This window comes from Triticum aestivum, chromosome 6D (genome assembly GCF_018294505.1).
Source record: "Triticum aestivum cultivar Chinese Spring chromosome 6D, IWGSC CS RefSeq v2.1, whole genome shotgun sequence".
In the NCBI taxonomy this organism is placed as follows: Eukaryota; Viridiplantae; Streptophyta; class Magnoliopsida; order Poales; family Poaceae; genus Triticum; species Triticum aestivum.
In genome coordinates this window covers 407,819,516-407,834,919 of record NC_057811.1, presented here as the reverse complement: position 1 = coordinate 407,834,919, position 15,404 = coordinate 407,819,516, and the positions used below count along the sequence as shown (strand labels likewise).

Genomic DNA, 15,404 nt, shown 5'->3' with positions numbered 1-15,404 from the left:
AAACTGATACCACTTGACAGAGGCGGTGGTGTCCCGATATTTCGATGAGATGATAACTATCGATTTGGTGGAGTCGACTTCGACGATCCGACTACAAACGTGCACGACGTTGCGCCTTAGCAATCGCTAAACCAACTCCGAGAGGTTATTGACCATGCCGGAGCACGACCAACCTGACCACGAAGGTCTATTCCTGCAAACAATCAAAGAACAAGCAAGAATATGATAAATCAATCTGAATATTGCGAATATATATGAAGTATTGATAAAGGTGGGGATCCGGAAGCGGTCTTGGTCTGGTCGTTGGACACAAACGAAGTACACGAAGTTGCAATGGCTAACTTTTAACTAAACAAATCCCAAGGAAAAAGCTACTAGATGGATCTACTTATATAGGAGCAAGGGGTGGCGGCCAAGGAGGTGGGAGGACGTCCCAAGGCAGCCTAAAACTAGCCCTAGGTCGTATAAGGCTCATGGGCCCAAGTGGAGGTGATGTAACACCTTTGGACTTGTAGTTTGACTAGGATTCTGCTGCAGCGTCAGATTGTTTCGTCGACAACTCAATGCTCCGGACGAATTTTAAGGTGAATCCAAATGGGTTGGAAAGAGCACGAAATCTACTTTCCAACAAAAAAAGAATCACCCAATTTGGAGTCCGTATGAAAGAGTTCTTGGCGTTTTGAGTTAGGTATGTCTGTGCACTCCGAATCTGAATTCAGAACGTGAGAGACTTGGACTCTATCTTCTCTTGGCCCAAAAGTAACGTGGGAGGACTTTTTGAACATCACCTAAACATCTCTTTTCCCCTTATCTTCATATGTGGATTGTACAAATGTCCCATACACCTCCATTTAGACATCACACAAAAGTTTGTTAAGTATTTTTGTCCTGGATGACATAAATAAACTATTGCATAGTTTACATTAGAAATCACCTCACAAATATACATATATGCAATATTTGTGGTCGTATCCAAGGTAGTCATGTCCTTATTAGAAATGGCCTGATTTTAGCAGCAAATGTTGGTTGTTGAGTCTGATAGTTCTTTTGCGGGGGATACACACAGTACGAGCAGAATGCAAACAACTTGCATAAATTTTTGCTAATTCTAGTTTTACGCATTGCTGCAGAGAAGCTAATAAATACTCGCTCTTATATTTTCTTATGGAAGGAGTAGCTAATAGTCTAGGTAAGAATTCTTTTAGCAATAGAACCTCAATGTTCTGGAATTTCACTTCCTGACTTTATTCTTCTCAAATTGTAAACGGTATGGTTGTTATTGAAGGGATAAAGTTTTAAGGTTGTCAAAAAGTCTAGAAATTAAACTTTTTTTTGAACAGCAGTACACACGCAAGCGCTCATACATACACGCATACACTCATCCCTATGAATGCGCGCGCACACACACCCTATTCCTATGAGCACTTTCTTAAAATTTACGAAGTCGCCGTAGGAACGTCTCCTCCCACTGAAAGCCCATCACCAAAAATTCTGAAATAAATCCAGAAATAATGTGAGCACCAGGACTTGAACCTGGTTGGGCTGGGGATACCATTGTCCCTCTAACCATCCAACCAAAGGTTAGTTCGCTCTAGAAATTAAACTTGAGTGAACAGATTTCATCACGATGATTTCTGTTTTTTTTAATATAAATCACAATGAACTATTTGTGCGCTCAGTTCGCGACGGGCGCACCGCGCACAGATACCGCTTAATTCGGAAGAAGAAAACGCGTGGAAGAGATGATGTGTGATTCCAGACAATCCAAAAGGAAATAAAAGAGTGATGATGTGTGATTCTAGACAACCCCGAAAGGAAGAAAAAACGAGGTGTTCAGTGTTACTCGGCGAAGCAGGTGGAGAGCAGACACAACAGTCGTTCGTCAGGGGACGGAGGTGCGAGAAGACTCCCCCAACTCCCGATTCCCCAAAATGGAGGCGGCCGCGTCGTCACCGTCGCCGGAGCAGCCGCTGCTGGCACCGCCGCAGGCAGGCGCCGGCGCCGGCGCGGGGCCCGGGAACCAGCCCGCCACGCCCCCGCCCCCGGCGGCGGCGAGGCCGAGCCGCCTCGCGGCGCTCATCGGGCGCGCGGCGGGGCGGCGCGGGCCGTCGATGCTGGTGCGCGAGACGGCGGCGCTGCAGCTCGACCGGAGGCGCGCCGACTGGGCCCACTCCCGCCCCGTCGTCGCGCTCGACGTCGCCTGGAACGTCGCCTTCGCGGCGGCCGCCGCGGCGGTGCTCGCGGCCTCCACCGCCGAGAGCCCCGCCAAGCCGCTCCGCCTCTGGCTCGTCGGCTACGCCCTGCAGTGCGTCGTGCACGTCTCCCTCGTCTGCTCCGGCACCCGCCGCCGCCCCGCCGCCCCCGCGCGAGGCCCCGACATCGAGTCCGGCGCCGCCAACGCCGGGTCCGGCAGCTCGGAGAGCGATGAGGGGAACGACGAGGAGGCGATGGAAGAGAGGGCAAGGTAAAGCCAAAACGGAGAACCCCCAAAATTTTCCTCCGGTTTCGCTGTTGTTCAGTGGTGGAAGCTGAACTAGGGTTAGTGGGTTTGTGGGTTGTGATATCTGCTTAGCTAGAAATCACGCTTGTGCCTGTGTGTGTGCTTTGATGTGCTGACTGCCTTTTGATGATTTCCTTACTTGTGCAGCTCTACAGACCGTTGTGAGTCGGTCAACACGATGGTGTCATTCCTGTGGTGGATCATTGGGTTCTACTGGGTGGTGACCGGCGGCGATGTGCTCGAACAAGGTGCTCCAAGGCTGTATTGGTACTGTCGCCTTAAACCTACACCCATCACGCACTTCATTTGTTTGTGGGAATTTGAATGCTTAATTTCTTGTGGTAACCAGATTGCAATTGCACATCTGTAACCGAAACCACTAGCGACATAGGTTTATCATACTCCAGATATAACAAGGAGTCAAAAGGCAGTTTTATCATACTCCAGATATAACAATGAGGTATGTGTTATATCTGGAATTTTGCGACGTGCAAAGTTGAATGCAAGACGGCAGAACAATAACTCTTTTGTCGTTAATAAACGTGTACTGTAAACCCAGAGCAAGTGCGCCAAAACACTTGTTGACTAAAGTGGTATGCTGTCATATGTTATGAATATGAACATTTATAAGTTTTGAAATCTGTTATCTAGTTAACAATATTATAAGCCATTTCCCTTTCTGGTAAATACTTAATGCGACTGACAGATAAAGCTGTATCATTCAATCTTCACTACCATTTGGTGAGTGCTAACTTCCTATTAAACCTAACAGAGTTTCCTGGCTTCTGATTTGTTGTGCAGGTTAACTGTCGTTTTTCTCGCGTTTGATGTCTTCTTCGCTGTTTTTTGTGTTGTTGTGGCCTGCTTCATTGGGGTTGCACTGTGCTGCTGCTTGCCTTGCGTAGTTGCAATACTGTATGCCCTGGTTGGCCAGGTAATCAATTGATTCTGCGTTTGAGGAAGTGTTAGCTACCTTACTACACAAACTATTATTACTTTGCTCATTCCCTTCACTCTTACATATGTAGGAGGGTGCATCAGATGCAGATATTGGTGTTCTCCCCAGATATAAATATTCTGATCCCAGTGAGAATGGAGAAAAAGGGACAGATGAGGGGGTTATGATTCCTATCCTTAATAATAGTGGAACATCAACGAGCGAACGAATTCTCCTTCGTGAGGATGCTGTAAGGATTATGCTTTATGCTTTCTAATTGTATAGTAAAAGTTGCTTTGTTTGTTTGCATAGTTCTTTATATTATCTCTGATCTTTTTATATATCCTATAGGGTATTTCCCACAGAAGTGAGCATATAGTTTAGTGGTCCGTTACACTAGAGAAAACATTGCATGTTATGCCAGTTCACAAATTTAGACAATCTATTCTCAGGAACCAAACAATGCTGTGAACTACCTATACAAACAAGGACGGTGCTCAGTTCTATCTAGTCTTCCGATGCTCTGCTGACAGCTTGTTTGTTCTAACAGGAATGCTGCATATGTCTCTCGTCATACGAAGACGGAGTGGAGCTATCTGCCCTCCCTTGCAACCATCACTTCCATTCAACATGCATCACGAAATGGCTACGCATGCACGCAAACTGCCCGCTTTGCAAGTACAACATTCTCAAAGGCAGTGAAAACTGAGAACTCACTGAGGACTTACACTGACGTAACTTCCATACTCAAGGCCTGTATGCATGAACATCCTGGAGCAAGCAGCAAGTGAGAAGCCTTGTGATTCCTGTCTGTTTGTAAACTGATGATATCGATGAGAGTCTGTTTGTAAACTGGTGATATCAATGAGAGTCTGTTTGTAAACTGGTGGTATCAATGAGAGTTTTGTGAGGATTGGCTGTGCTTTCTGTTTAGGATGTGAGCGTGTACAAGCGTACATGAATGAACATTAACATAAAGTGTGGCAATGGGGAGTTTTGTGAGGATTGGTTGTGCTTTCTGTATAAGGTCACAGAATAGCTTAACGTTTGGTTATGGACTCACTTTATGCAAAATTGGTACCTGAATATCTGTATATTGCTATAGATGTAACAATAATAGGAGTGATAACAGAAATCGTAGAAGCAGCTGGGTGAGTATCTGACACATTTTATGACACGGGTCTGGAGATGAATGTGTTTACAAGTCATTTTCTACAGCTGGTAGAAACCTTCATCGGACCTTTGCTGATACTCCTAGGTTCTGCCATGCTCAGCGCCATGTGAACCAAGATCAAATTACTTGTTCTAAGACACACGACAGATTGACAGTAAACACAACAATTTATAAGCAAGCAATGCACTTATGCACACAAGATTGCTATCCGAAATTCGCCTACGGTCCGAGTGAAAAAGAGTCAAACAATTCTTCATCCCTCAGAGAATTGTGAGCTGAGCATCTCTCACTCCACATTGCCCCTGACTATTACAAGACAGTAGTCCAAGGTACAATGAGGCTGCACTAAATGACCAGTGAGAGACCCTGTGTGAGCTGACATGATTAAAGTCAGTGGTAGACAACACTACAAAACTACCAGGCCCTTTGCTTGCATTTTACAGGCACCACAACATCTGCATCTAAGTAGTGTATCCACAACGAAAACATAGGTGTTTGATGGGCGGATCCACATCCACCATAGGGTCAGCTGGGGCAGCTGCCCAACTATCCTTCTCCTCGATTGGTTTTCATGGGTCGAAGCTCTGCCCTGTTTGGACGTTAGAAGAACATCTGGAGAACGCCTTGTGCCGCCCAAGCCCCCCTACCGTGTTTCACATATCCCAACTCCACTCCGTTAGCCCGAAGCATTTATCTTCTCCACTGGACACAGGATCATGTTTCTTCTCTTCAGATGAAGTACCCATCTCCATAGACCTTCGAGAACGCATCATTCACATAAAAGTTCCTCTCTTGGATCATCGCACAGACATTTTCAGCATCTCGCCACTGCCTACACCTGACGTACATATGCACAAGTAAAGTTTGCAGCACCACATTTGTCTCAGAGCCTATCTTAATGACATGAGCATGTATCTGCCTTCCGTAGCGCAAAAGCCCTTGGTACCGGCAAAGGCTTAGAAGCCCTGCCAAGGTGTACTGGTCAGGCCTGATGCAGGCCAGCTCCATTTGGCGGTAAATGTTTATCGACGCACCTGGTTGTCCATCCCCTACATAACCTGAGAGGAGAGCGTTCCAGGATATCAGGTTCCTCTCGTTCATCCTAAGGAACAGTAGCCGGGCAACCTCAATGCAGCCACACTTTGCGTACATGTCGATCAGCTCAGTTTCCAGAACCACATTCATCTGGTGTATGGCCTTGATGGCATGGGCATGGATTTGCCTTCCATACTCTGTATACCTTCTGTTGCCACAAAGCTTAAGAAGGTTCACAAAGGTATGCTGGTTAGGCTTTATGTTTGCAGACTCCATTTGTCGGAAAACCTTGAGTGCCAAGTCGACCTGCCCATTTTCAACGTAGCCAGACAAGAGTGCATCCCAGGCTACATAATTCCTTTCATCCATTCTGTCAAATACCAATCGAGCATGCTCCATCAAACCACATTTCCCGTACATGTCAACGAGTGCGCTGCCCCGGATAGCATCAGTGTCTAATGCTCTTCTTATCAAATAACCATGGAATGCACTGCCACTGTCAATGTCAGCCAAATGGGCACAAGCTGCGACTCCACTGCCAAGGGTGAATCGATCAACGGTGAAACCACATTGCTGCATCTGGATGACCATGTCGAGTGCCTCTTCACAGAAACCAAGACGAACATAGCTTGAGATGATGGTATTCCAACTCACTTGATCCCTGTCTACCATTGTCTCAAAAACTGCCCTGCAACTATCCATGTCACCACACTTCCCATACATGTCAATGAGGCAGTTCCAGACGGTGGTGTTCCTTCCAAATCCGAGGGCGACCGCCAACCCGTGCAGCTGCTTCCCGCGAACCAGGCACAACAACGCACTGCACGCCTGAATTGCCATCACAAGAACTGAATCAGCCGGAAGCACCCCAGCACGCTGCATTGCGGAGAAAGCACCCCATGCCTCGTCCCACCGACAAGAACGGACATAGCCTCCGATGATCACGCTCCAGGAGACCATGTTGGCCTCGTCCATCTGAGCGAACGCGTTGCCCGCATCATCCATCAGCCCGAAATCAACGTACGCGCTGACCAGCGCGGTGCCCACGACGACATGCTGGCACAGGGCGCACTTGATGACCACGGCATGCGCGGCCCGGAGCATCCTGCTGTCCTGGAGGCGCGCAGAGGCTTTGAGGACGCTGGGCAGCATGAACTTGCTGACCGGCAGTCCGTCCCGCCGCATCCTGCAGAAGAGCTCGAGGACCTCCGCGTGCCTGCTGGCGTGCGCCAGCGCCAGGATCGCCGAGCTAGCGCTCTTCTCGCCGCTCCCAGGTGGACCACGTACGCTCGCGCCCTCGCCGCTCGGGCGAGGCATTTCGTCGAACAGGTTGCCCGCCGTGTTGGAAGTCGCGACGGTCCTCTCCTGCATTCCGTCGAACGGCCTACGGGGGTTCTTCGGTCTCTCGGAGGTTGTTGGGTTGGTTGGCGCGAGTTGTTCCTGTAAGGTGAGCGCGGAGACAGCCACGCGCCGGAGGAGATGGCGGCGACGGCGCCGGCAGCATGGGGCCCATTTGAGGTGGGCACGCTGGGAGGTGGGATTGGAGGGAGGAAGAGGGAGCGGCTGTGGATAAGGGTGCAGCAGGCAGGAGTCCATCTTCCGCTCAAGTGAGCTCTTTGCCTCTCTCTCGCGGAGTACTACTACTAACGACGACGACGACAGCAGAGTAGCCACGTCTGCAAAACCTATTCAGCTAGAGTACAATGTTTTTTTTTTAGCCAACACAATGATTCTCCGAAGGAAAATTTGAGATCTTATGAGAATATTGTGAATATTCCATTTCAAGGCACATGAAAACACAATAGAACAAGCTTTAAAAAGAAAATTCCATTTCAAGGCACATGAAAATACTGTAGAACAATTGTTCTGGGCTTCAACAAAATATATTGTTTCAAGGCACATGAAAGCTTAGAGCCTCTTTGATTCAAAATACTTTTATAGGAATTTTAGAGGATTAAAATCCTTAGAAATTTATATATTTTTTGTTCATCATAGGATTCAATCCTATAAGACTTTCTCCTAAGGATTTTTTGTTTTTGACGCATGTGACTCAGGGCTCCGATTCATTAGAAAGATGGAAGAGAGTTGACCAATTAGTTTTTGAAAACTCGGACGAAAACTGTTGGAACATGCCCATAAGATAGGGCACTCCGGCGGACATGGCTACCCACAAGACCAACACGCACCATCGCGGTTGTTCATGACGCCATCATCATCACTTCTCCCCTAGCAAGCGACTCCGACCTCACGACACCCGTGAAGGATCATCAGCTCCTAACGAATTCATTGCACTGCATTTTATAGGAATTTTGCATCCATTCAAACGAAACGGCTTAAATCTGTAAGAGGTCTCAACTGCCCCAAGCGACGTGCTACTGTCAATGAAACGATCACTGCCTCTTCATGTCAGATCGTGTGCATTCAAGAAACGAAGCTCGACAATATTGATCCCTTCACCGCTAGGTTCCTGGGAGGGGGTAGACTAAGTAGTTTTGCTCAAAGGCCGGCGATCGGAACTAGAGGTGGTATCCTCATGCTTTGGGATGACCAGCTCCTCCACGTCACCGACATCAACACCACTCCACACTGCCTCTCTGCCATGGTTCTAATCAAAGCGTCCAATGTGCATTACAAGATCACAACTGTGTATGGCCCGTCCTCCCGCTCTCTCAAGGACGCTTTCTTCGCCGAGCTCATCACTCAGAGGCCTCCCACTGGTACCCTCTGGCTTTGTCTGGGAGATTTCAACCAAATTTACAGAGCACGTGACAAAAACAAGAGAAACATCGACACTAGGCGTCTAAACCGTTTCCGTGCAACGCTTCAAAGTTGTGGTTTGACGGAGATCCACCTCCAGAATAGACATTTCACATGGTCAAACGAGAGGGAAAACCCAACCCTTTGCAAGCTCGACTCGTTCTTTTGCAACGCGGAGTGGGACGATCAGTTTGGCAGCCACATCCTTCATGCACTCTCGTCCTCGCTCTCTGATCACTGCCCCCTCCTCCTCGCCGAGGTTAGGGGACCCCGGAGACCGCGCAGCTTCAAGTTCGAGAATTTTTGGGCTTCCCTTCTAGGGTTCAAGGAGGTCGTCCTCAAGGCATGGAATGAGCATACCGACCATACCGAGCCGTACCAAATCCTACACTACAAGCTCAAGAAGACCGGTACCCGCCTTTCCGAGTGGAGTAGGGGGTTGTTCTCCGGAGCGAAGGTCCAACTCCACGCCGCCCTCTTGGTCATTTTGCACCTTGACATGGCCCAAGACAACCGGCAACTCTCTGTGGGGGAAGGGGACCTCCGCAAGCGGCTCAAAAGACGAGTCGTCAGCTTAGCGGTCATGGAGAGGGCCCGTAAGAAGCAGTGCGCGAGACTGGCCAACATCAAGGAGGGCGATGCAAACACCAAATTTTTTCATCGGAGGATCAATGGAAGACGCCGCAAAAACTTCATCCACAGGCTTAAGCATAATCAGGAATGGGTCACCCACCATGATGTCAAAGAGAAGGTTGTCCACGACCACTTCACCGAGGCCATGGGAAAGGGGTGCCCGCGGGCGCGCGACTTCAATTGGGAAGAGCTCGGCTTAGAGGTACACAACTTGGACTCCCTCGCGGACCCCATCACCGCGGAGGAGGTGCACGAGGCCATTAAGCAAATGCCAACCGACAAAGCACCCGGGCCAGACGGTTTCACCGGTTTGTTCTTCAAGAGTTGTTGGGACATTATCAAGGATGACATCATGAGGGTAGTCTCTCTTTTCGGCAACCTGCACACGGCAAACCTCCACTGGCTCAACTCTGCAAACATTGTACTAATTCCTAAGAAGGAGGGTGCTGAGGGGATCACCGACTTTCGGCCTATTAGCCTCATCCACGCGATTGCGAAGATTGTGGCAAAAAATTTAGCAATTCGGCTAGCCCCTCACATGAACAAGCTTGTCTCCAACGCGCAAAGTGCTTTCATCAAGACTAGGAGTATCCATGACAATTTCATGTATGTGAAAAATCTCGCGCGTCGCCTTCACAAGAGCAAAACTCCGTCCCTCCTTTTCAAGCTTGATATAAGAAAGGCTTTCGACTCTGTGAGATGGGAGTATATCATTGACATCCTCCAACAGAGGGGGTTTCCGAGCACCTTTCGGAATTGGATCACCGCCCTCTTATGCACCTCCTCCTCGCGGGTTCTTCTCAACGGCATCCCCGGCAGCCCCATTGCCCATGGAAGCGGCTTCCGGCAAGGGGATCCTCTTTCGCCTTTGCTATTTGTCATTGCCATTGATCCACTTCAAAAGATCCTCGAAATCCGTGGTCGTGGGCCCATCATGAGAACATCCCTCTACGCCGATGACGCGGCCGTTTTCATTGCACCCAGCAAGAAAGATATTGACAACCTCTCCGTGTTGCTCGATGCGTTTGGTGACGTCACGGGACTATGCACTAACTTCCAGAAGAGCTCGGTGGTCCCGATTCGGTGCAGGCACCTACACCTCGACACCATCCTCCAGAACTTTCCTGCTGCCCGGGCTTCATTCCCAATAAAATATATAGGGCTACCTCTCTCGGTCTGGCAACTAAAAGTTCGGGATTTCCAATTCCTCGTGGACAAGACTGCTTCCAAACTTGTTCCATGGGATGGGAAAAATATCACAGCCATTGGTCGGGCTGCCCTTATCAAGTCTGTGCTATCCTCACAAGCCATCTACTTCATCACTCCATTGATCGTTCCACCAAGCATCCTCCACAATGTCAACAAGCTTGAGAGAGCTTTCCTTTGGGCGGGAACAGATAAGACTACCGGCGCGAAGTGCAAAGTTAATTGGGAATCTGTATGTCGACCGGTCGAATATGGAGGTCTTGGGGTGCTAAACACGGAGAAATTTGCAAGGGCACTTCGCTTGCGTTGGCTTTGGTTCGAATGGAAGGAACCCACCAAGCTATGGGTTGGGGCCGGCAATCCATGCGACGAGATGGACAAAAATCTTTTCTATGCTTCAACGACCATAACCGTTGGCAACGGTGCGCGCACGCCCTTCTGGGACTCCCCTTGGGTGCGGGACCGCAAGCCAAGAGACATTGCACCGCTTATCTACGCCGCTTCCTCTCGGAAGACATGGAAACTTCAGGAAGCCCTCCAAGATGATGCTTGGGTTCGCAAGATCAAGGTCACTCCCAACTTCACCTTCGAACATCTTCGACAATTTATTGAGCTTTGGTCCACCATCCGCGACTTCCCTCTTGAGGTACACGCCGAAGACGACATTGTGTGGAAACACACAGAGAGCGGGATTTACAGTGCCAAGTTCGCCTACTTGGCCCAGTTTTTTGGCATCACCCGCTCACCCATGGAGCTTGCAGTGTGGAAGGCCTGGGCCCCGCCCAAGGTTAAATTTTTCGCGTGGTTGGCCATGCAAAATAGGGTATGGACTGCTGACCAGTTGGCCAAACGGGGGTGGCCCAATTGTGGGCTTTGTCCTCTTTGCAAGCGCATGCAAGAGTCCATCGATCACCTCCTCTTCAGATGCCGGTACACTACTAGACTTTGGGAAATGATAAAAGATTGGCTTCAGCTCGAAAGCATCAACACTTCCACTTTGCACTTGGCACGGTCAACCAAAGAGTGGTGGATCGGGCTCTCCGACTCTACCATACCGAATAGGAAGGCCATGGCTACCCTCTCTATGCTCACCTCTTGGACAATCTGGAATGAAAGGAACGCTCGCATCTTCCAACTCAAGAGTGCCCCACCGACGGTTCTACTAGCTAACATCAAGATTGAGGCTCAAATTTGGGTCACCGCGGGTGCAAAGAAATTGGGATCTATCATATGCCGCGAGAGTAGGCCTTTTGTAGTGGTGTTGTAACACGATGGGTGTTGTAACACAAATTTTAAACTCCTTTTCCCCCTCTTAATTAATGAATGGGGCAAGTCTTTTGCCTCCTTTAAAAAAAATCTCAGGATTTTCAGAAGCAATTTTTTTGTACAATAGCAGCAAGAATGAACTAGAGAACAGGTAATGAAGCACATCCCACCAGGATTTTATTCACAGAGGCCAACAGTTTCAGCACTTGCGTTGCAATCAGCACATGTGTATAACACCGTCGCTGCACCGGTAGACAGCAGTGCAGCTCTTCATTCTCCAGTATTATACATTAGCAACAGTACAAGCATTCCAGAGAAAGGTCTGCGTGCTGTACCTCAACACAGACCTAAAACAGCCATGAAAAATATGTACAAGGCGAATGTTTCCTCCCAACTACCTGTCCTCAATGTTACATGCCGCGGCAACAGGACTACAAAGCATAGATCTTCTTCTCATGGTCTTCCACGGCCTCCAGGTCCGACAACCCTTCACGGACAGACCAGGAGAAGGACTTGCTGCCGCTCCCCCTCCTGATGCGCCGCTGCCTGTCCTCGCCGAACGTGAACCGCGGGCGCAGCAGCAGGTAGGCGAGGAACAGGAGGGTCCCGATCATGATCGGCCCTCCGACGGCCGATATGGTGAAGGCCATCCACGCGTGCTGCGGGCCGACCACGACGTAGGCCAGCGACACGAACGCCGCGCACGTGCTGAGGCACGCCGTCCACATCAGCTTGTTCACGATCTTGATGATCTGCTTCTGCGCGCCGGTCTCCCAGGCGACCAGCGTGATCTGCACCACGACCACCGCGAGCGAAATGAAGAGGGCGATGGCGTTCAGGAGGCAGAACACACGGAACCCGGTGAGCTTGGATATGTAGGCCTCGCCGATCTCTCCCCCGTGTTCAGTGTCCTGGTAGTACTGGCCTGGCAGGTTGAAGATCGAAACGAACGCGATGGAGGCGATCAGGGTTGCCACCAGAGTAACCGAGTTGATGGTGTTCTGAACCGCTTCTCTGTGCAGCTTCCGCAGCTCTTTGGCGATCCCCGTCACTCTTTTGTTGGTCTTCATATTCTCACTGAGCTGTGCTTGCACGTTGTGCTTGATATCACTCACAGTTCTCCTTAGCTCTGACGCTTCGTCAACTTTACCAACATTTACGGCATTCTTTGCACCAGCCTCTGACAGCCACTCGATGATTTCCGTTTTAGACTCAGCATAGGGAACTTTCTCAGCCAAGTCCATAGCTGTTTCGTTTTGACTATTGATGGCATTTACTTCAAGTGAATCATAGGCGAGCAGAAGTTGAACCATCTAGAGATCCCAAAAGAAAAAAAATGGCAGAGAAATATAAAGTTGTTAGATTAACAAAGCATGCTAGGACATAAAGCACCGAGAAAAATTATCAGTTCACGTGGGAACAATGAATCTCCCATGAAGGGAAAAACAGGCGTATCTTCTGTTTCAAAATCACATAAGAGTTCAGACAAATCTCACAGCTTTAGTAGATCAGCTGTCCCTACCTCTTTGCTTTGATCCTTTTTTATTCAGGGGGCAGTAGAAAACTAGAAAATCACCTAGAAAGCACTTAGACAAACTAAATCAAATTTGTAACCGCACTCGGCAGCTTTCATTTCACACACGATACCACTGGATGAAATGTAGAAGAGTAATGCTATGTGTGTCTCGATCTTAGCTTCACGGTTATTTGTTTTTTCCAGCTGATGTACAAAGGTACTACTTACATGTACTGAAAAATAGACAATAGTGGCAGAAAGTCAACAAGAAGACGAATACTGTTTTTATAGTGTTCCATCCTTCATATGTGACGGGCACACATTTTTGCTACACTTGGTAATTCACTATATACTCCATCTACCAGGCACTAGCAAGGTGCCTTGCCCGAAATATATATATGTTACGTTGGGAAAGTATGGAGTTACTCAAATTACCAATCCTGTCAAATTGAGCACAATGTAGCCAATGCCCAAATGGCTGTCATTGTCTCATATATAATGTTGGTTAAGTCTGTTCTAATAGATTCAAAGTGGTATGACATCAACTAATACCAGTCTCAGGCTAAATATAACTGCAGAAATTTTACAGCTCTATATAGAAGATCTTAGTCATTGCAACTGTGAGTATATGTTACAGCTTTCCATTAGTTAAACTAGATTCCTATGACGTTGCAGTAGCCCAAGGTGGGCAGGTTGTTGAAAAGGGCGATTAAGAATATAAGAGAAATGTTAAGGTATATATATTCCAATCTAAGTAAGGTAGGGTTAACCAAAATGATCAAACAAACAGGAGAAGATACATGCAATGTGCTCATCATGTAATTTTTAGAAAAGAAGTATACCTGGGGCCTCCATTTTCGTGTAGCTATATGTAAGGCTGTGTTTGCCTTCTTGTCACGCACATTGAGGATGGAAACATCAGCCATCAGCAATTCTTCCACCACATCTGTGTTTTTACCCTTCACGGCCATGTGAAGGGCAGTTTGTCCCTTCCTATCTTTGATTGCAACAATTCCCGGGTCTCTCTCAATGAGTGCTTTGACAATGCGATGGTACCCTATCCTTGCAGCATTATGTAGTGATGTCTTCCCATTTTTTCGCACAATCTTTACGCAGCTATCGTCAGTGTCCAATATAGCATTCACCACATCCAAGTGGTCTTTTACGGCAGCAGAGTACAGTGGGCAAGTGTTGGACGAGTCACACACTGAGCAAAGCTCAGGCCACCGCCCCAAAAACTCCTTCACGACCTCTGTTTGGAAAGCAATTTATCAGTCTACTTGGCATGAGAAAAAATAGCATTCCTCATTGAACAATAGCTGCCGCATCAGCAGAACCTTGAAAAAAAGGTAGGTAGTTCATGCTAGAAGTAGAAAATCTAAGGATTCTTAACCACATCAAATTACATATCGGCATCCGATTTCCTTTTGATAAACACCAAAAGCCACCATTATTATCACCGGTACAACCACAACCCTAGATAATTCACATACACATCCAGTGCCATAGCGCAATCGATCGAACTGCAAAGCCCAGAACACCAAACAGCTCAAAAAGCTATCCTGGATTCAGCCTAATCTGGCCGAGGTCGAGGCAGCAGCCCTGGGCTGAGCTAAAATATAGCAACACACTGGTCCTAAACATCAAATAGTTCCAAAAACACACTGGACTTGGCTCGTTCTAAAAACCCAGCGGAAGCTACTAATCGAGCGAGGAGAGGGGCTCACCAGTGTGCCCTTGCTTGGCGGCGACGTGGAAGGCGTCGAGGTCGAGGCGGGAGCGGAGCTTGGCGGCCTCGAGGTCGTAGAGCGGGAGGAGGAGGCGCACGACCTCGAGCGCGCCGGCCTCCGCCGCGACGTAGAGCGCGGACTCCCCGGCGTCCGTCTGCGCGGCGGCGAGCGGCGCGGTGGAGCCGGACGCCTCGGCGCCGGCCAGGAGGCGGCGCACGGCGTCGGCGTCCGCGGATCGGACGGCCGCGAAGAGCGCCTGGTGGGAGAGCGGCGGAAGATCCATCGGCGGGCGGGCGACCAACCGGAGAGCCGGCGCGGCGCTGATTCCGCGGGTGGGTCGGCGCGGGGGAGGGGAGGGGAGGGGGGAGGGACTGGAGGCGCCCGCCGTCGCTGTCGCCGCACTGCACTGATTGGTGCGGGTGGACTCGGCAGCTGGGCTCGGAGTTGGTTATCGGAAAGTAAAATCCTTCCGCTCAGAAGAAAAAATGAAAGTAAAATGCTGCCCGCCTTTCTTTCGAATCTTCCTTTTCTGTCTCTGGGAGTGGGAGAAAGGTGAAGGGCAAAAGCAGCGACGCGCGTCGCATGTGTTGCCGCGTTGGGTGGTTGGGGCTTTCCTGCCTGATTTCCTTCACTGTTCTCAATTAAACATG

At 49.0% G+C, this 15,404-nt stretch overlaps 3 protein-coding genes across 3 annotated transcripts; 1 reads left to right on the top strand and 2 right to left on the bottom strand.

Moving 5' to 3' along the window:
• The first annotated feature begins 1,806 nt into the window (after positions 1–1,806).
• Positions 1,807–4,525, top strand: LOC123145427 (E3 ubiquitin protein ligase RIE1). Its single transcript, XM_044564834.1, has 5 exons — positions 1,807–2,464; positions 2,648–2,767; positions 3,302–3,434; positions 3,529–3,687; positions 3,988–4,525. Exons 1-5 carry the CDS (start codon positions 1,932–1,934, stop codon positions 4,144–4,146), a joined length of 1,104 nt encoding a protein of 367 aa, XP_044420769.1. The 5' UTR covers positions 1,807–1,931; the 3' UTR covers positions 4,147–4,525.
• A 291-nt stretch (positions 4,526–4,816) lies between these two features.
• LOC123145426 (pentatricopeptide repeat-containing protein At2g13600-like) lies at positions 4,817–7,295 on the bottom strand. The gene has a single exon (XM_044564833.1). It carries the CDS (start codon positions 7,240–7,242, stop codon positions 5,341–5,343), a length of 1,902 nt encoding a protein of 633 aa, XP_044420768.1. The 5' UTR covers positions 7,243–7,295; the 3' UTR covers positions 4,817–5,340.
• Positions 7,296–11,663: 4,368 nt separating this feature from the next.
• On the bottom strand, positions 11,664–15,194 carry LOC123145424 (ankyrin repeat-containing protein At2g01680). The gene is made up of 3 exons (XM_044564832.1): positions 14,752–15,194; positions 13,867–14,276; positions 11,664–12,821 (listed from the first exon to the last, which is right to left on the bottom strand). The coding sequence occupies exons 1-3, from the start codon at positions 15,035–15,037 to the stop codon at positions 11,940–11,942; spliced, it is 1,578 nt and encodes a 525-aa protein (XP_044420767.1). The 5' UTR covers positions 15,038–15,194; the 3' UTR covers positions 11,664–11,939.
• Between the last annotated feature and the right edge of the window lie 210 nt (positions 15,195–15,404).